Here is a 20,948-nt window from a genome sequence, read left to right on the forward strand (position 1 = left end):
CCCGGTAGCGTAGGTTGTAGATGAATGACTAATGCGAATGACATGCACGGACGGAACCACAAGGACTAACCAATAAATCCAATTTTATTTAATGTTGTGATTGAGACAAATCTCAGTTAGTAGTATTTACACCATCATTTCTATTTGAGAACAGCAGGTTAGGATAAACGAATCTTAAAGAGTAACTTGTATTCCCAACTCTGTGGACTGTGCCTAAATGTACCCTTCTTGTGGAAGGGAAATGACTTCAGTGAGTACTTAGTTCTACGTACCTGTACAATATTAATGATTCTATTCACATTCGTCTGTACAATGTCCTATGCATATTTACAGTTATCACATTGGGGACAGAAGCAGTGCCTGAGGAGTGTTCCATTACTAGCTAACCCTTTAATGATGGGCCGTCAGCCCCTTAGAAAACATAGTCATTATGTTGTCAAGTATTGTGGCAAGCAACGCATCCATTTCTTTTATACAGAATTCAAAGACTGACAAAAATAAAAATGAACAGTAACTACTTGGAAAATTGGTTCATCAACGTCTGTTGAGTTATGTCTTTCTTAGACCTGCAGATCCAAAATTCAGATTACGAAAGAACGAGAAAAAGTGACAGTCCATAAAGGTGTTATGAGCCACAATGATAAGTGGGTAGAGGCTAGGTACAAGATAGGGCAGCTTTATAATTTATACACTCCTCTTTGAATACTCAAGGTAAAAGACCGGGCAACTCTTCATAAAGGATCAAACTTGAGAAACTGAGCAGGAGATGAGGTCATTAATGTTTTTAGGTTAGCCAGCAGTCTTAAATGTTCCCCGACAACTCTCACAAGAAGACATGTACTGTACATGAAAACATATTGCCCATTTCAATTACTATTCAATATAGCACACAAGATAAAACACCATGAATAACACGCCATACATGTGCAGCATCCCCCCCCCCAGAACAAAACTTAAAACAATAAATAAAAAATGACTAAAAATGAATTAAATAACAATCATTGTCTCCACCAGATCGCTCTTCAAGTTATAACTTAAACTGTTCATCGTTTGTAAGTTGTAAAACGCTAGTCTCCAGGTGAGGTCTTCAGTAAGCTGCATTAGAATCTGTGTGCTCTCACCCATCTTGACCCTACAGGAACTAGACCCTTCCAACTCTGCAACAGCGCACTCTACTGGGCACATCTAAAGCAAAGCACCCTACACTTTTCAACAACATTTTCACTGGTGTTCTCATGTGGAGAAACCATTCATCTTCAGTAATGATACCACTTTCTACCTGCAGTTAGGTGCCAGTCAGGTGCTAGTGTAGGCTAGCCATTCTTTTGTCTTCTGCATGTTGCTGCTGAGAGTATGACTTGGTCGTTGAGTAACCCTAAAGGTTCGTCATTATTTGAGATGGAAGGGTATCAGATAATCCATGGGAAATAGCTTGGTGCCAAGCAGGGGACGGAAAAACCTTTGGCTGGGTTACATGGGGGTGTGTGTGTGAGATGTTGCAATTCAAACACCCTGATTCAAACTGATAAGGACATCAATAATGATGTGTCCAAGAGCAACAACAAAAAAAAGAGCTTGATCGATCAAATTAGAGACAAACTCAAAACAACATTCCTTCCCTTTTTTTGTTGTTGTTTTGTTTCCGGAACCCGTTTGGTCATGTCTGGCCTAATGCAAAACCGTTATGATGCGCCAGAGGCAACTGGCTACCGAGTCGTCACACTGGGAAGCTTTGGGGTTTGGTGTGTCCAGCAGCGTCGGAAAAGGTCGTCAACCACGTACTCATGTCTCTCGTCGTACACGTGACGTCCAGCCTGCGGAGCGGCTAGGCCTTGTAGCAGTTTGGGGCGTGCGTGGTGAGCGCCAGCTGGCCGTTGGGCGTCACCTCGTTGGCTTCGTCCTCCAGCAGGCCCGACACGTCGGCGTTGGGGATGCTGTCGTGGTAGCTGCTGAAGCTGATGTTGTCCTCCTTCAGCTCGATGGTCCAGAAGGGAGCATTGAGCTTGCGGTTCTGGTACTCGCGGTAGGTGTAGACCCCCCCGACGAAGCCCAGGAGCAGCAGCACCACCAGGATGATGACGGCCAGGATGATGATGTTGAACTGGGTCCAGGAGACCTCAGTCAGGGCCGCCGTGGTGTTGTCCGTGGGGCTGCCCAGGCTGGTCAGCAGGGCCTGGGTGGTGGCGGTGCTCAGCAGGGTGGAGTTGGTGGTGGAGGTGGATGGTGGGGCGCTGGTGAGCACGATGGGGATCATAGTGGTAGAAGGGGTAGCAGACATGGTGGTTGTGGTCTTAAGGGCTTCTGATGTCGTTCTGGTTACCGGGATTGGAATGACCCGGGTTGCTAAAAAATAAATAACGAAAGTTAACCATGTTCATTCGATCGAAATGACGTTTTTGTGATCGTAATTTTCCATCTGAAATGTGCATGTTTTGATCCAGGCCGGTCTTTCTCCCCTGGTAAAACCCTTACCTGGGCGGGTGCAGTTGTGGGCACGGGCGTCTCCTGTGAAGCCGGGGGCGCACAGCTGGCAGCGAGGCCCTGTGGTGTTGTTGACGCAGCTCAGGCAGTGCCCGGTCTCCGAGTGGCAGGGCTGGGCAGGACCTCTGGGGTCTGCATTCCCACTGCAGTCACAAGGCACACACCCACCAGCCGAGCTGTAGAAGCCAGCGCTGCAGCTGTCACACTGCTGACCACTGTACCCAGGAAGGCAACCGTCACACACTGGGAACCCATCAGAGTCTGCTGAAACAAAAGCACACACACACACACAAACAGTTATTATGGAGCTTCAGACAAACGTGACTGTGTTCATGCTCTGCCACTAGAGGGCGTACATGTACCATATGAATGCTTTTTGACAGAGTGGACTGTACTTGGATGAGGCAAGCCTCAATAGTAGCTCGGTTTCCAGTAAACATACAAGGAAACTAGGCTCATGTTAATGATTGGAACAAGGGAGGGACAACGCAGAACCAATCAATGTGGGATACAGAGGACAGACTATTCTCAAGTGGCTATGTGAACCCTGCCTCGGAAACAGTGCCTGAACTCGCCAGGAAGATTCATCTGACAAACGCGCGGAGCTACGGCTGTGAAATCCGACTGTAATTCAATTAAAAAAAAAAAAAAAAAAAAAAACGCATCTGTTTTTCAGGGCCCCATTATTCTTCATGACCATCGCATGGCTATATCCTGCAGGGTCGGGTTCCCTCCCACCCTCTGCTCCTCAGTAATATGATGCTTCCACACAGGAACCTTGTATTCCGAGGGCAGCGCTGACGAGCGTCCCGTCTCCTCCACTCCCTGCCCTGTGGGGGCAACGTGCCCCGACACGTCTCCTTCACCTTTCAAATGAGCTCGCCAGCTCCTCACATAGCGATGGTGGGTTCATGTCGCTGTTTCACTTCCAACAACACCTCTCTTGACTCTCTCAAATGATTCTCAGTGGGTCTCTCGGGGCTGAAGTTGGGCCCAGCAGAGAGACGAAGTGTCATGGCCACCAGGAGGGAAACGTGAACCAGTCAGGACCGGGGCTTGGGACCTGTACATGGAACCTGACCTGGTTATTTACCCATCAGCCCCTGCTGCATTTCCCTCCGCACCCTGGCAGGCCTAGCTTTCATTCTCACTGCAGTTGTTCTCTCGTTCGCTCTCGCTCAGAGAGTATGTGTGGAGAGAGAGAGAGAGACTGGAAGAAAGAGAGAGAGAGAGACTGGAAGAGAGAGAGAGAGAGTGGAAGAGAGAGAGAGAGAGAGAGAGACTGGAAGAGAGAGGGAAAGTCAATGTTTTGTTAGCCTAAGGATGAATGAGACGAGCCATCCTGTACCATTGAGAAAAGAGAGGCCGTGCACGGATCATTTCATATGTGTGACCTACATTCTACGTCCGCACGCGCTCCTCACTCGCACCCTGTAATTGCCCCCTCCCTCACAGTATAAAAATATGTCATATTGACAAACACCCTACGTCCAATCAGCATATGTGGAAGGCCTCCTGCAGTTCCTTGACATGGTACTGCATTGTGGTACCAACCCCCCCCCCCCTCCCATTTGTCAGTTGCCAGGGCAACCTGTGCCTGGGGCACATGCCTCCATCTCCCTGTACAGTTCTCTCCATATGCATCCCATCCTCCATACGCTTCCCCCATCCAGGCTAACAGAGTTTAGAGATCTGCGGGCTTCATCTCATGGGGCTAGCTGTCAGGGAACATCTCGGCTGACTCCTCACACACGGCAGCACCGTAGCTTTCTGAAGGCTGCACGGTGCCCATCCCCCCCTGGTCTGCTGCTGCCTGACTTGCTGTGAAGTGGCCCAGCTGTGCTCATGTGTGTTCCATGTTCAGCTCAGCCCTCCCCTCCCACTGCCTCATGCTCAGTGACACTGCATAACCCCCCCCCCCCCGCCCCGTGGCCCTGGCTGGGCAAACACAACCTGACAGCCTCTGACCCTCTCCACATGGCTGTTGCCAGGCCACTAGGAACCAATGGGAAGCCGTCAGAAGTCACATGGCAGATGCTGATTGGTCCCGCTGGAGGGTGGGAGAGGTGAGAAGAGGGAGAGGTGAGGGGAAGTGACAGGGGCCCTGTCCGTGTCTCTGACTTCAGGGCTCAGGCCCCAGCTGCTGAGGTGCCACTTCTATTCAATACGCGGCGAAACCTCTGCTGGCTAATTCACAACAATGCTTTTTTTCCAAATCTGCTTGCCCTTAAAAATACTTTTCACCTTCGATACCCTGTGGTTACGCATCTTATCTGCCAGATAAAACAGATTTGCTGCTCTGGTATCAGCCGGAATGTATATATCGATGCCGAGGCTACCCACAGGACAGTGAGTCAGCTGAAAAGTAACGACCGTCCAAAGCACCCTCGCAGCCCTGACTGATGTGACCCTCAGACGAGGAGTGAGGGGCGGACTGATTGGGCCTGGCCGGGGGGGTCCTGGATCCTCACCAGACTGACAGCTGCCGTTGGAGCTGGTGTTGGAGCAGGGGCAGGAGACACAAGCGTCTGACGGGGCAGCTCCGGGGCTCCGGTAGAACTTGAGCTTGCACTCCTCACAGTTGTGTCCTTTGGTGTTGTCCAGACAGTTCAGACAGATGCCTGCAGAAGAAACAAGAGAACAAATTGGAACTTAATCTGAGGGAAATGGGGAGGGAGATTGTTCACCTGGGGCCAAGATTCTCAAGCGGGTTTGTTGCAACATGTTTTATTATTATTCCTTTTAAAATGATTCATTAATCATTTCATAAGTAAAAGCCTGTGTCTGGGTCTTTATATGATCAAGATTAGTACACCTGAGATTGAGGCCTAGCTTTTTATCTGTCATTCATGGGTTTTCACAGAAACTGGCCTCGGCCTTCATGGTAGAGTGGATGCAGAATGAAACCGTGGTGAATCCAGGCAGTCATCTGTGGTCTATGAGATACACTAAGCACAGGTAGCCTGATATCTGATATTTGCTGCCTTGTTTTCTATCCCACGACCTTCCTTTCTGTAAAGGACGCCTCTGGCTATTACGCCAATGCAATCACTAACAAGGACTCGGAGGGAGAAACAATCTACTTAGATGCAAACGCAACGAGTCACTTCTGTTTGTCTGGGCAGACACAAGTGTACTTTGCTGTGTTGGCATCCAGTGCCCTTTACGTAATAGCACTGTGTATGGGAAGGCTCATAGGGGTACTAGAAGTCAAACAGGAGCTCAGTAAATCCACTGCATTCTTCCTCTGATCCCAGAAAAGGCTCCTGTGCGCCATCTGGCTCTTCATCACAGATGGGGGTTTGAAAAAAAGACAAGTCCCACCTTTACCCCGTGCATGGCCTCTCAATAACTTTGAGTGTTCTCTCAGAGAACTGCCCTCTGGGGAGGTGAACAGCACACGCTCCCATGTTCATGATTGATAGCCCGTAGGAGGAAGTGTAACCTGTGGTGGCTGTGCTTGGCCGTGTGGTTTCAGTGTGTGTGTGTGTGTGTGTGTGTGTGTGTGTGTGTGTGTGTGTGGGGGGGCTGCTTACCGGATTGGGGGTGGCAGTAGTTGGTGTGGTTGTTGCACTGGCAAGGCTGGCACCCCGTGCTGCTGAAACGGAAGAACCCTGGATGGCATTCGTCGCACTTGGGCCCGTACACGCCAGTCTTACACATACACATCCCTGAGCTGGAAGAAACCAAACGACACACAGGTGAGTACTTCATCCTTCAGATACCGCGGGGCTCCCCCAAAAAAAAAGAAGAACTCCCTCATGCTTTGGTGAAGCGAGGCTTGGGGAGAGGACCTGATCTGTTCGAAAAGAGACTTTCCGTGCTCGTTAAAAAAAAGCCTCCGTATTCAGCTAGAGAGCCTCTAATAGGGGAAAGGGGCTTAGCCATGGCGCTCTATTCGCAGCAGATGATTCCGGGTGATTCCACGCATGAGCTCCTGCAGGTTCCCCTTCAGTGGGTTCTCTCATCAATCCATCTGCTCCCCATAACTCACACTCGGTGCCCTCGTCCACCAGAGCCTCCTCTCTGTGGGAAGCACAGCCCTCTCCAAGCTGGTCACTATGTCATGGGTTAGCCTAGCCTCCCATCCTCCTGCAGTTCAAAGCTGTCTAGACCTTTCATATATAATTCCACAAACATGTCTGGCGTGGTTTTGGGCTGCTGCAGGGACGGTTGTTTTTGGGGGTCTGAGTCCCAGACTGGAAGGTTCAGAAACAACATCTGGTCCAAGGCTGGGGAGGCCTTGTTGACAAAAACAGACCAGGGAGGCAGGCATGTGACAATCTTTCCTTGGCACGGGGGCCTCTTTGCAGCCTGGTTTTCTCATCACAGAACGTGACCTTGAGAGCTGAGTGGGTCAGGGCACCTGTGGGACTCTCGTCAGGGATTCAAGCGGGGCTCAAGTGCTCTCAGTGAGACTGAGGAGGAAGAAGCCCATTCCCCATCGCCCCATCTCTGGCTCGGAAGAAAGGGAGCGGCTGGGATGACAAAGAGAACGGGCTCGCGAAAGATCCGTCTCGAGCAATCAATCATTTAAACGTCACCGCCTACAGGGCTTATATTCAATCTCAGAGTTTACAGTTGTCTGGAAGTACAAACACACGCGAGCGAATGAGATGAAACGTCGTCCTGATTTACCACTAACGTCGATGAAAACACATTTTCACTAAAGTAATAGCGGATTGGTTCAAACAGCTCCGCTCCACTTGAATGTGCGTAGGAGTCATTGTGTTTGTCGAGCTGTGTGTAGGATTGCCATCAGCTGGAAATAACCAATCGCAGTGGAGCGTGCTTTCTGTTTGATTATCCAGTCCTGCTCTCACCTACTTAAGTCCAATTAGATGTGAGCTCTTTAGCGCCCCACCTCTTTGGACGCTTTCCCAAATGACTTATTTCATTCACTAATGGGTCCTGTCCAAATGCCAACAGTTGCCTGTGTTTCACCTGCATTTTCTCGGGGCTGCGTGGTTAGCCTACTAAAACACACGGGCTGCTGTTGAATTATACATCAGGCCGACCCACGCGGCCAGGAGAGGGGGGGTCTTCGTTCACAGAGGGAGGGCACATCCCGGCACTCCTACAGCCTGACAGACCCGTGCTCCCAGGGTTTATTTCAAACTCTCAAGGACACGCAGCCGTGAGTCAGGCCCGAGCAGCCCTTATCACCGGCCGGAAACATCAACATGGATACAATGTAAACGCAGACGATTACTTTCAATAACTCTAGTCGGAGAGGGAGCAAGTGCATTTCCCTGAGTGTGCGCGTGAGCCTGATTCAAATGAGGCCAGGCTTGGGTAGACCACTGCTCTTGATGCAAATAAGACGCTTCAATGGTAATGCCAAGTGGGGCGTAAGGGCACTGTTGAGAACATGGCGAGGAGATCAACAGCTTTGTATGGGCCCCAGACTCACACAAAGACACACATCCCAACACGTGTGGGGTAGACAAAGGACACGCGCACCGTCACATGACCCCATTATCACTTCTGGGAACAACAATCCCCAAAACAGCAAAACAGGGTGCTGAAATATGGTTGGCCACATCGAAAACCGAGCTGTTTTTTTTTTTTCTCCTCTCCCCTGAGTTGCGTAACCAATTGCGGCGAACGCGGTATGGCTGTTCCCCACACCTCCCTCCCTCCCTGGTGAAGAAAACGCACAGGAAATGTAGACGCTCTTTCCCCACGTCTGTTCCAGTGATTCAGTCTCTCTGATGTAAGAGGCTTTTCTATTCTCGCCAAAGACAGCAGATGGTGAGAAAATCTCAGAGTCTAATATGTTTTCACCGGGACAGCGACAGTGTCGCACACGACAGCATCACCCCTTCTGAGCACAGATTGATGGCCCGCTTCCCTCATCTCTCTCTGGCTGCCCTCGCCCAGGACCCGGCCTGGGACAACGCCACAGAACCTACCATCTATGGGACGCTTCCAGCCTCTCCCACACCAACGCTTTATTACGGCATGGCATTACAAATGGCGGATACGGGCAGTGAACAGATTGTCCCCCCCGACTTAAGACGGAAACACGGGGGAGCAAGGCCTACAGGGATCCTTTTTGAGTTGCTCCCACAACAGTATCAACCAGAGGCATGAAAGGGCCAAGGGGCTGGTTAGGGGGGTGGACACTGTGCATTCCAGAGACAGCTAAGACCTGGATATTATTATAAGGCTTGTCCCTCCCTCACAATGAGCAGTAATCCCAGGTTCCTGTTCATGCCTCATGAACGCAGACTTGTGTTTTCTCCACTTTGACAGGGGGGAGAGGGGGGGGGGGAGGGGTTTGTTATTGTTTTGGTTAGGGTTTCGCTAGGCTGAAGGCTCTGACGGGGCCAACCGCTCTGCGTTAGAGCTGCATATTAAGTAGGTCAGTATTACATCGCAAACGAGGCTTAACCCTGTTCCGTTGCGCTGCTGCCATGGTAATGCCGGACATGCTCTGCGCATGCCTGGGGAATCACAATAGACTGAGAACATAGTAGCCCCCCCTGGCAGAGTGGCCTTCTAGCCCCCAGGGAAGCAGGAGACATCAGAGACTCTTCTTAAGAGTTGTCATTCACCTAGGGGGGAAGTGAGGCCGACAGGAGAGATGTACACTGATCCACTCTAAGCGGGGCCCATTGGCTGTCTGAGCTGCCAGCGCCAACTACTCAAAGAAAAGAGAGAGAGAGAGAGAGAACAACAAGGCCCAAGAGTTGTGCTTCGTTCTAGAGAGGGGAGGGAGGTGGGGCTCCGGATCACACAGTGGGTCAGTTATGTAACGCAGCTGACAATGTGCTGGAGGTCATAGAGAAGCCTCTTCGCTCCTGCCGTCGCGGCAACAAAGCCGCCCCACTGGGCCCGTGGTCGCGCACGCTGGCTTGGACGCCGGCGACCGTTTATGTCAGTGTGTGGTCTCCTGCAGCTGGCCCGAGTTAGCGGGCAAAACAAACCACCTGTGTTTCTGTCAGAACACCCAGCTGTGGAACTGGAGCAGGTGCCCACCTTACCGGATTCACTACTGTGCTCTTCGTAGCACCCTAGAAAAAACCACACTACAGCTTATAAAGTGAGGCTATTAAGTTACTTCAGGATAGGATATTAGCTAAAGGTCTCTTAGATCAATGTAGCCAACAAAGCTATGCTATGGTGCCAAACACCTGTGTTGACCCTGACAAACTGGTTAATAATGATACGACCCTTTCACAGGTAAGAAAACATTTTGGGCGTGAGTGCCACAGGGCTTCCCTGATTCCCTGGCTGATTTACATGTAAGAGAGAAAGGGCTGTTGACAATCATTCAAATCAGGCTACTGCATGTGAGACAGTGAGACCAAAGGACCAGACGGAAACATCTGCACCCAGAATCAATATTTCATTACCAACTGTGGCACCATTCGATAAAAAAAAATGATGTGCAGCTTTGCAAATGATGCCTGGAAGGACTGACCCAAATAAACTATTGATATACTGTAACTGTTATGGTGGAAGGATGCAATTTCAACCAGACCACGTTTGTTTATAAAATACTGACAAATTACATTCCTAATTTCCAATTTATCTGCCGAATGGACTAAATTAGATTACAGAGCAATGCCAGTTAATGTGGGCCGAGAGGTAATTGCCAGTAAAGTTGCCATGTATAAATGCATGAACTCAGAAGGGTACACATTTTAATCTCTTAGCAACAGTTAGCAGACAATAAAGTAGAGGGTCTCATATCATCTGAACGCCTAATTGCTACCGGTCTGTTAAATAAAGTCCCCTTGTACACATACTGTAATAGTGAAAGTGGCCATCATAATCTTCAGTCATGCTTGTGAGAAAACGTAGAACAACAAAACCCCCCTTTTAGCTGGGAGCAGTAAAACAGAGCTGAGCGTGAGCGGTGCCCCTCGACTCCCTGAGGAATGAGACCAAACTAAGAGGAGTAGCAGGAATCTGGCAGGTTCTGACTCGTTTCCCCGTCCTGGTGTCTCCACACGAGAACATTACAACCTACTTTAGTCGACCCTTAACGAACAGTGTGTGTCATTCGCTATCAGCGGTTGGTTCCTGAGGATGTTCATAGGTTCAGTCGTTATTGTTTGTTATCAGCATGAGCTATCAGCATTTGCTGCAGTCTCCCGGTCGTGTAAATTCACCCTCTACAACATCCGGAAGATCAGGAGATACCTGTCTGAGCACTCCACCCAGCTGCTAGTCCAAGCACTTGTCCTCTCCAAGTTGGACTATTGCAACTCGCTGCTCGCTGGTCTCCCAGCATGTGCAACCCGCCCTCTTCAGAAGATTCAGAACGCAGCGGCCCGCCTGGTCTACAATCTACCCAGACGCTCCCATGTTACCCCGCTCCTCATCTCTCTCCACTGGCTACCTATCATGGCCCGTATCAGATTCAAGACCCTGGTATTGACCTTCCGAGCAGTGAACGGGACTGCACCCGTCTACATCAAGTCTCTCCTGCAGCTTTACACCCCCACCCGTCACCTACGGTCTTCTTCAGACAACCGCCTGGTGGTCCCACCGCTCAAGACCGCCCGGTCCCAACACAAGCTCTTCTCCTGTCTGGCCCCCCAGTGGTGGAATCAACTCCCCACCTCCATCAGAGACACTGACTGTCTCTCCACCTTCAAGAAAAGGCTCAAGACGCACTTGTTCCGGGAGTACAACGGTACTTAGGAATGGTTCGCTTGACCCGATGTTAGTTCCCTCAAGGATCACAATGACTCTTGCTCAGAGACTTGTTGCTCTTGTGGTTAGTGGTAACTGATTTAAAATTGTTTGTACTCGCTGTGATATATTGTTTTTTTATTATTGTTGCTTGTTTTTTTTCACAGGTACACTTGCACTTATAGCAGTTCATGTTGTTTAATTGTAACTTGTTTAACTACATGCTCTTGTGGTTCTTCCCTTTGGCACTTACTTTGGTTGTTCACAATGTGTGCTTCATGTTTTGGCTACTCGCAATGTTTTGTGGCTATCTCGTTGTTATGATCAGGGACCTATGCTCCTTTGTAAAGCTCTCTCTTGGAAGTCGCTTTGGATAAAAGCGTCTGCTAAATGCATAAATGTAAATGTAAATGTATGAGCAAATCATCAACCTGAGGCCCTGAGTGGCGGTCAGTTACAGTTGCTGTGACAAACAGACCCTATAGACCACGGCTGTTTTCCTTTTTTTTGGGGCCCCCTGTGGATGTATTTTGGTAAAGTGCACAGCAGGACACAGTAAGACTCTCTGCCTCTTACAGACGAGTGATTTATAACAAGGCTGCCTCCTTCCAACATGGTGGACAGTGCAGGCCAAGTAGGCTGGGGGCCAAATAGTGGATTCTTACTACAATACTGGCTAAACACCAACAATACATTGGAAAACATATTATGGGTATCCCACGGCAATAAAATATTGATAAAAATATTATAAAGAATTTAGTCAACCAGCAAAATAATTCAGTCTGGATATTCCATTCAAATTCAAGTGTGTATGCTGAATGTTGCTGAACCAGTGCATGATAGATACAATGAATCTAATCTCATTCTTCTTCTGTGGTTTCAGTACCACGTGGACCTGGTGGTATGCTGAACAAACCTCAGCGAATGCATTTATATCTCCATCAAATTATAGGATGAACGAGACAATAAGCGCAATATGTGGGCTTGACGCCCTGTCACTAAATAAGAGACATTCCCTAAAGCTGAAGCTTGGAGGGGGTCTCTGAGCTGGCTAATCTGTGTAAATCATAGTGATTACCCACTGAGCGAGCTAGGCTGTGCTACGCTAGTTTGGCTAGCACTGTTTATAGTAGGCTCAGACTGTCTGAGAAGGATCATATGTATGCTTGCGTGTGAAGGCTTGGAGCCACAAACGCCCCATGCCCCGTTATCCACTTCATCTGAGTTTTACTGCACTGCACATCGTTCCATTACTAGATTAAGCAATGATGATGCATGTCATATGCTTCGGTTTTCTTCAATAATAACACCATGTGTATCTGGATTTAACGTCAGTCTGTTCTTCGGAGTTGTTTCACTGTCGTTGACATGTCACAACACCATATATACCTCATGGATTCTTTCTGACCAGTCACATTCCTGTCAATGGTTAGAAGCAAAAATACAGCAGCTATTTTTACCATGTTCCTAACCCACACACACTGCCTTCCTCTGAGTCGAGCTTCTTACGATAAACAGAAAAACTCAATGTAAGTTATGGTGCGCGTGTTTGGTTTGGCTCTCGAAATGAAACCGAGAGCGGACCTCCACAGTGTCCCCGGCGACCAGGGGGGGGGGGGGGGCGGGGGCGGTTATTGGCCTCACTGGCTCTGCTACTGATCCAGATGAGGAGGGTAATGACTCAGAGGAGATAAACAGAATGCTCAGGGGCCAGCAGCCAAACACCACAACACCCTTCGCTCATACAGTTCAACATTCCTCATCTCAATCCCAGACCTGTACCTAGATAAGACTTGTTTGGCTATGACTGGCCCGGCGATATGATCGTGTCAAAGTCCCTGTGGTGTGTGGGTGTGTGTGTGAGGTTGTGAACGCTCTCACCTGTCACAGAGGGGCTTCACAGCGCCGAAGGAGTCGCAGCCGCAGGGGAGGCAGCCGGTGGTGCCGTTGGTGAAGTGGCCCTCCTCACAGTCCTCACACTGCAGGCCAGTGTACCCCGACATGCAGGCACACTGGCCCGTGCTCTGGTCACAGTCGTCTGGGTCCAGGACCCCCTCGCTACTGCAGTTGCAGAGAACCTCTACACATTTGGACCAAGAAGAAAAGGGGGAGGAGAAGAGGACTGCGTTCAAAACACTGACCGCACACCGATACGATATTCAATGCATGCGTTGTGCGGGCTATGCATCGGATCCCGGCCTATGAAGCCATGCGTCGAGATTTTACATTCACACATAAAAACTGTTAAAGGCAATTAAACCACAACCGTTTTTAAACATTTTATAGCAATGCAAGTTGAATTCATGAAGAGCATCATTATCCAAATTCACACTGCGTGTCGTAAGGGGGGAGGATGTGCCAGACATGTGGATGACCCTGTAGATTGCTGACGGCTTATCTATTATTCATCCAAGCTCAGGTTTGGTGTGGTGAGCAGCCACAGAGATGTTTCAAGCCCCCCCCCCCCCCCTCTCTCTCTCTCTCACTGTGCTCTGCTTACCAGTGAAAAAGAAAGAGAAAGAGAGATGCAGAGGGGGGGGGCAGGGCAGAGAAGTGCTAGAGACGGTCCTGTGGTTTTGTACTGAGGCATAGCGGTCTCAACTGCTTCATGAGGAAATTCCAAGTTTCCCCTTGGTGGATTGTTGAGCTCTGGTCTATTATTATAGGAGACAGGTTGCTCTAAGTGTAACTCATAGGGGTGACAGCCAAACAGCACTGTGACCTACAGTCTACTGTAAATCATTTCTGAATGGAGGTAGTTTGCCGATATGGAAACATGGCGGCGGTCACGGAAGAAACAAAACATACAGCTGAAATTATTTGTGACCATGACCATCATGTTAGGGGTAAAGGAATGTCCTTATGGCTACATGTGTTTACCTTTATGGTTACAATATAAGACTGTTATAGATTATCCTGTACTTTGCTACCTATGACAAAAGAATACCACCAACATTGTTGTGTGGCAATAAAGTTTGTATCTATCTATCTTTCCTGGAGGTTGTTAACATTTAATGAGATTTAGAACTGTGTGTCAAAACAAAGGAAACGTTGCTTGGTCAGAAGTATGTCTCTGTTGTGAGACAGGTTTGGCAATATTTTGGGGATTGCTATGGAAATCAAAGTCTGCTTAATGTCATTTTATCTAGCTGTAAACATTAGGTTTCCCAATGTCTAGCTGCTGTTACAGAACCTTTATGTAACAGTGCAAGGGCATGGTTATGCAAGCCTGGACAGCCCTGTTGGCTTTCCACTTGTTCACAGAAGCCATGTCCACTAGAGAACTGTCGGCCAGGATCTACCCCTGGACAGTGAGATCTCGTGCAACTCAGATTAGCACTTGCGCCCACACACACACACACACACACACACACACACACACACACACACACACACACACACACACACACACACACACACACACACACACACACACACACACACACACTCTTTAGGTGGTCTTTTTAGTCTGGAGGATAGGATTAAAGTAATGTAAAAGGAAGACAAAAAGGTATATTTCCCCTCATTAGGCCTAATCCCAAAATATAAAAATAAATGTAATTATAAAATATAAACCTTTCTCTGGTCTTACTTAAGGATAGATTTAGAATAGGCAGGCTCAATTCAAGTTGGTGAAACCAGGCTGAACAATTGGTTAAACCACCAAACTGGTTTGGTATGGTTTTTAACAGAAACTGTGGGTGCAGTTTGGAGGGAAAATAAAGCAAGTGATCTCCACCTCACCTGCCCATGGTTGTTTTTTTCCCAGTTAGGTAACCTGCAAGTGTGGTTGCACGGTTCAGGTATGCTACAGACAGACATGTGACGAAAGAAATAATAACAATTCCGTAACATGACTACTCTATTTCGCTTGACACACCCTCAATGACAGTGTTTATGCTACAAAAGAACAGGAAAATTTGGTCATCTAACTCCCTTTCATACCTTTGTACTTCAATACAAATTCCTAGTTTTAAAATAGGCTAGGGAGTATGCACTCCACAATGATGACTGGTAGAAATCATAGACACTTAAGGAGGAACACTTGGGCGCACGTCAATGACACAGATCCTTAGACAGTTGTTCGAGGTGAGGCATTCACCAAGGTGAACCTATTGTTTACATTGTCATCTGAGTTGTACCAGAGTCATCTTTATAGCTTAACAAAGACTTGGGTTCATATTTGGCAAATAGGCCTGACAGACTACACAGCATAAGACACACTCTCACAGTCCCCAGTATAGCGGCGAATGTATAGTGTTCCATATTTACAGGAGTAAACAGCCTTCTGTCAGCAGCAGAGGCTCAGTCAGTGAGCCCATCAATGCACATTAATACATGAGGCAGAGAGGTGAAGCAAGGCACTGGGGCTTCTTGGACTGGCCATTTTGGATGCGGTATATCCCCCCCTCACCCCTTTCACTCTATGGATGTTTTTTTAGACACAATGAGATCAAACAGCTGTCGAAGCAGAGGCTCCTGGGCTTAATTTAGTGGGCCAACGACTACGAAAACACCTTGATAGAACGCGCTTCCTGATTGTGGAGAGGAGGACTGTGGGCGATTGGATAAATAGACAAAACAACGGGGTAGACCCCCATCACCCCCCACCCCCTCCCAGCTGCATGAGGCACAATGTCAGCTCCTATAATAAAAGGCCCTGTTCAAAGTGGTTGAAATTGGATTATTATTCACATTATTATTAATTGCAGGCTACACTAGATGTACTACATTGAATAATTGCATGTACAATGAACGTTCCCACGACTGTACAGAAGGTTAAAATAGATCATTTGGGAGGGATAAAGCCGTCCATGATACATGGTAGCATATCCATTGTTGCAATCTGACAGATTATTCGGCCGCATTCCCTGCGTCAAAACGGTGCGGAGAGCACTAAAGCGTCTTACAGTAGTTAAGTATTTATAATAAAAGAAACTGGTATTGCAACCATTTTGAAACGTGAACGTGCTGTGAAGATAATTTTTTTTATCGTCATACATTGAGGCATGAGAGAATGTATTGTTTTCTCTCAAATGGAGATGTGGTTTGGAGATACATCTTAACGTTATGCATGCATATTTCATATAATATAAAACAAACTCACCTTGACTATTCTCGGTTGAGGTAACATGTGTTTCGATTATATCTGCAGGCCATGCATCATTTGTGGTACGCTGTGAAACCATGGAGACCATGGTCTGCATCATTTTTTCAGGGGGAAAAACTGATGTTTGTGCATCAGTGGATCTTTTGCTAGAACCAGATATTCTGGAGATAAAAGCTGTTATTTGGTCTCTAGTTGTTGATATAGATTCTATGCTCGGTGTAGTTGGGTCTGTTGTCGGTGGCTGAAAGGTGGTTGCGGTTCCCGAGACATGAGATGCAGAGACAGGTCTCGTATTGCTGGTCACGCCGGTAGAAGCAATGCTGGGAGAAGGTGTAAGCCCAGGCAAAGGGCCTAGCACAAATCTGTCCTCAGGTAAGCGATTAGGCATGATGGTGTAATAAGACTCCAGAGTCTCGGAGGCTGAGCGAGGTTTCCTGGAGATAACATTAGACGACGCATCGTAGGGGTTGACGCGCGGTGCGGCTTCAGAAAATCCAATATACACATACAAAATAAATAGCAAAGCCGGAGATTTGTACATCATTAAGGACGTTAACCTCATACTTAATTTCAGCTCTCCATGTAAAGCCCTAATAATGGTCTTTCTCAGACCTTTCCCTGAATGGACTCGTTTGCGTACTCCACCATTGATGTCCTCGGCGGCTGTACGATTGTTGTATCAAGCGGCTCCCGTGTTTCACATTCGGTGCAACCTATCACGAATCACTGGATTGCCATAACCATTAGCCAATAGGATTTTTCGGGGAGGTGTCGGGCGTTGTTATGGTTGTATCCGATTTGTTGTATTCAAAAACTCCGCCCACTAGATCATCTGTGGTTACCGAAACGCGAAAACCACACAGGCTTTCAATAAGTCAGATATTAAAAACATTCTAATTCCGACTGAATCTTTCCGGATGATTTCAGTTCTTGAAGTAAAATGTTAATAGTTAAAAGATTTGGCCTTAAACAAACTCATTCCAACACTTTCAACACATACCCAAAAGGTTATTCCAGAGTCATTTACAGCCTATGTTAAATTAAACTGGCAGCGCATCCGCCTTTCACACCTTTGTTTTTTTTTTGCTATGAGACGATACATCAATGAGTGTGCATAGGCTAATAACTGGAGAGTTGGTTCAATAAAATAAACTCATGAATCACCGTGAATTTTGTCAGACTTTGACTTTTATTGTGGTCTTTGACTTTTATTCTAGGCATTAGACTCTGGAGTTTCACATTCAGTCACTAATGAAAATATTGTAATTGGGCTGAAGAGTAGGCTACACACACTTTGTTATCCATAAAGAAATCTGATCTTTGATACTGTAGCCTACAATTAATTTTGAAAATTTGCGTTTAACATTTAACATGTATTTTTCATTAAGTAATTTGAACCCACTTGAATTTGTGTCGCTTAGTGGCCTAGATGCTCAAAGACACTTGTCAGTTGTGTGAGTGCGCCGCGGTGCGTCCAAATGTGCTTCTTCCTCTACAGACAGAAAGCAGGACTTGCCACCAGTGGGCGACTCAAACATTTTTATTAATTGATTTTAACATTGGTGATGATCGGAGAAATGAAAAGTACGTCACGAACCAAATATAAACAACTAACCAGTGGTGTCTGAACCACAGGTTTTAATTAATACCGGCGGTGTGCCGGGCAGCCCAGGTATATTAAACCAAGTGTAAGATTCAAGTCAACCAGCAGCAGCATCATTCTACGTGATTTGACAGCAGTAGTTGACCTAGCTTGCACTAGCTAGTTTGACAGGAACAGATACAATGGCGCCACTAGATTTGGACAAATATGCAGAGATCGCAAAGCAGTGCAAATACCTACCCGAAAACGATCTCAAGGTATCTATGCCCTTGCATTCACAGTCTGTGAGCTAGTATTTTAGCTACATAGGATAACGCACAGGCAAGTACATTGTTTGTTGCGTAGCGAGCTAGCTAACTTCACTTCCTAGTAATAGTAGCCAGTAGCGAACGGTAGCTACTGTATTTATAACTATCAAGCACCAATGTTCATATTTATATTGTAAAGTTTAAATTTTAAAGCGATGCTTAGTTGTAATAACGTTGATTTCTTGTCACTTCCTGACAGGGTTTGCTAAATACAATACAAGCCAACTAGTCCAGCTAACCTAGCAATAAACTACAAGAGCCAGAGGCATGTCATGCTTTTTTTTCTGGAACGTTTATTAATGATAAATATGAACCATTGTTTTGCGTATTCTTCCCCCCTCCCCTCAGAGATTATGTGACTATGTTTGCGACCTATTGCTCGAGGAATCAAATGTCCAGCCTGTGTCCACCCCAGTGACAGTGTGTGGGGATATACATGGACAGGTAAACAGTGAAATGCATTAGTCACACTTACATATATACATCTGTATCATTAAAATGGTTAAAGAAATTAACCTCGCTTATTTTTTTAAATAATTTTTTTACCTTTAGTTTTATGATCTGTGCGAATTATTCAGAACTGGAGGACAGGTCCCTGACACAAATTATATATTCATGGTGCGTATGCATTCAGCTATTCTCTCTTGGACTTGTTAACCCTCGTGCTGCCTTCGGGTCACATGACCCAAAGGTTCATAACGAACCATCGTTGTGTTTACCCAATTTTACCCAATACAAAAACAAATTAAAATAATTTTCTTTTAACCTTTGCAATGTGGGGGGTCTGAGACAGCCTAGCTGTTAAAAGAAAATGCTTCACTTTGTCTTTGTATGCGGTAAATCTGTCGCAATACGAAGGTGGGTCACAATGACTGATGGGTCAGAATGACCCGAAGATAACACAAGGGTTAATAACTTAACATTATTGATTATATAATGATTATTTCACCATACTTGATCATTAATTTCAGTGTGTTTTTCATCTCTTTAGGGTGACTTTGTCGACAGAGGATATTACAGTTTGGAGACATTCACGTACCTGCTGGTGTTAAAGGCCAAGTGGCCAGACCGTATCACATTACTGAGAGGGAATCATGAGAGCAGACAGATTACTCAAGTCTATGGCTTTTACGGTGAGATTACGATTTTCAATACAGACTGGCACTGACTTCATGGTCGGATTGACTTGTACCTGATGTGCATATTACACGGATATGCTTGTTTTTTTATAGTCCTTGTTGCTTTTTGTGAGTCTTTATTTAGATGTGTGTTTTGTCTTACAGATGAATGCCAAACCAAATATGGAAATGCCAACGCCTGGCGTTATTGTACCAAAGTGTTTGACATGCTGACAGTTGCTGCAGTAAATATAGTTTCTAAGTATTTAAAATAAATATACATATCTATTTAGTACAATGGAAGCTTCTTTATCACAGTGTCAAAGCAAGATAACAATAAGGTTTTTTTTCCCTGGTCAAGCGTGATATGAAAATAATAATTGTATGTTTGATATTTTCAGCTGATGGATGAGCAGATCCTGTGTGTTCATGGCGGCCTCTCTCCAGACATAAAGACTCTGGATCAAATCAGAACCATTGAGCGTAACCAGGAAATCCCCCATAAAGGAGCTTTCTGTGACTTGGTCTGGTCTGACCCAGAGGATGTAGACACCTGGGCCATTAGCCCCAGGGGAGCTGGGTGGCTGTTTGGAGCAAAGGTCACAAACGAGGTAAGATTTTAGTTTTTCCAAAAGCATTCCTAATGAATTTTCATATCAGTGAGAAAATAGAAGTGTCGTCTCATATAGGAGAAAGTTTCTCATCTTCATTTTTCTCCTCCTTTCCCCCTTTTATATGTAGTTTGTTCACATCAACAACTTGAAGCTGATTTGCCGGGCACATCAACTTGTACATGAAGGCTACAAGTTCATGTTCGATGAGAAGCTAGTTACCGTTTGGTCGGCTCCTAATTACTGCTATCGCTGCGGCAATATTGCTTCTATCATGGTCTTCAAAGATGCCAACACGAGGGAGCCTAAGCTTTTTAGGGCAGTGCCTGACTCAGAGAGGGTAATTCCACCCAGGACGACAACACCATATTTTCTCTAAACACATCTCTACTGTCTTTTGCTTCAGCCACGCTTATTTTCACCACATTGTTTTTCTTGTCAGAGAAAAATATACGTCAGTGAAACTGTCAAATTTGGTTTTATTACTTGTAAATACCGTATTGGAATATTTACATTTCGGCTTGTGGTGACAATAAAAATGCACTGTTAATACCATTTAAGTATCAGACTTAGGCGATTCCTCAGATTCACTGTAGCTGACTGAGTATATAAACAAACTAAGTCTTTAATAAAGCCTTTCTTTCCAGCTAACTAAAGTTTAGAACCACAAATTTTGTGGTTCACTCATTAAGTGGCACACTCAAATTTAGTGGTACACAAAAACTTAATTTATACATTTGCCGGTTTATTGGTGGCACATTTTTTCTCAATAGAATTGCTGTTATTTCATAACGTTTACTGTTATTTTTGTATTGAAAATGTATCAAGTTGTATGTATTGTGTAAAAGAGTAGCACTGCAATTAAAATTGCACTTCAGCATTACTGATTTTATGCTCATATGTTTCAATAAATTATGCACTGTGCTGTCTTGTGATGCATTAATAAATACATGGTATGAATCTGAAAAACTTGTCAAAGCTAATATGTTTCATAATAAAATTATTATCTAGTTTGATTGTGCAATTTTTGTTTTGTTGACTGAAATCAGTGAATTGAAACAGAACTAC

The 20,948-nt window shown here is 46.2% G+C and overlaps 2 protein-coding genes across 3 annotated transcripts; one reads left to right on the forward strand and one right to left on the reverse strand.

The window, feature by feature from the left end:
- Positions 1-73: 73 nt before the first annotated feature.
- Positions 74-16,930, reverse strand: si:ch211-158d24.2 (multiple epidermal growth factor-like domains protein 9). 2 transcript variants are annotated; one of them, XM_062454318.1, is made up of 6 exons: positions 16,238-16,930; positions 13,012-13,210; positions 6,018-6,157; positions 4,953-5,102; positions 2,473-2,742; positions 74-2,343 (listed from the first exon to the last, which is right to left on the reverse strand). In XM_062454318.1, exons 1-6 carry the CDS (start codon positions 16,800-16,802, stop codon positions 1,826-1,828), a joined length of 1,842 nt encoding a protein of 613 aa, XP_062310302.1. In that variant the 5' UTR covers positions 16,803-16,930; the 3' UTR covers positions 74-1,825. The 2 variants fall into 2 exon arrangements, with proteins under 2 accessions (XP_062310302.1, XP_062310301.1); XM_062454317.1 differs by having other exon boundaries at positions 2,473-2,745.
- An 894-nt stretch (positions 16,931-17,824) lies between these two features.
- On the forward strand, positions 17,825-20,896 carry LOC134015249 (serine/threonine-protein phosphatase 6 catalytic subunit-like). The gene is made up of 7 exons (XM_062454652.1): positions 17,825-18,100; positions 18,500-18,595; positions 18,704-18,769; positions 19,143-19,284; positions 19,435-19,514; positions 19,671-19,880; positions 20,011-20,896. The coding sequence occupies exons 1-7, from the start codon at positions 18,026-18,028 to the stop codon at positions 20,257-20,259; spliced, it is 918 nt and encodes a 305-aa protein (XP_062310636.1). The 5' UTR covers positions 17,825-18,025; the 3' UTR covers positions 20,260-20,896.
- The last annotated feature ends 52 nt before the right edge of the window (positions 20,897-20,948 follow it).

The sequence above is a fragment of the Osmerus eperlanus genome, chromosome 28, assembly GCF_963692335.1.
Source record: "Osmerus eperlanus chromosome 28, fOsmEpe2.1, whole genome shotgun sequence".
Classification (NCBI taxonomy): Eukaryota; Metazoa; Chordata; class Actinopteri; order Osmeriformes; family Osmeridae; genus Osmerus; species Osmerus eperlanus.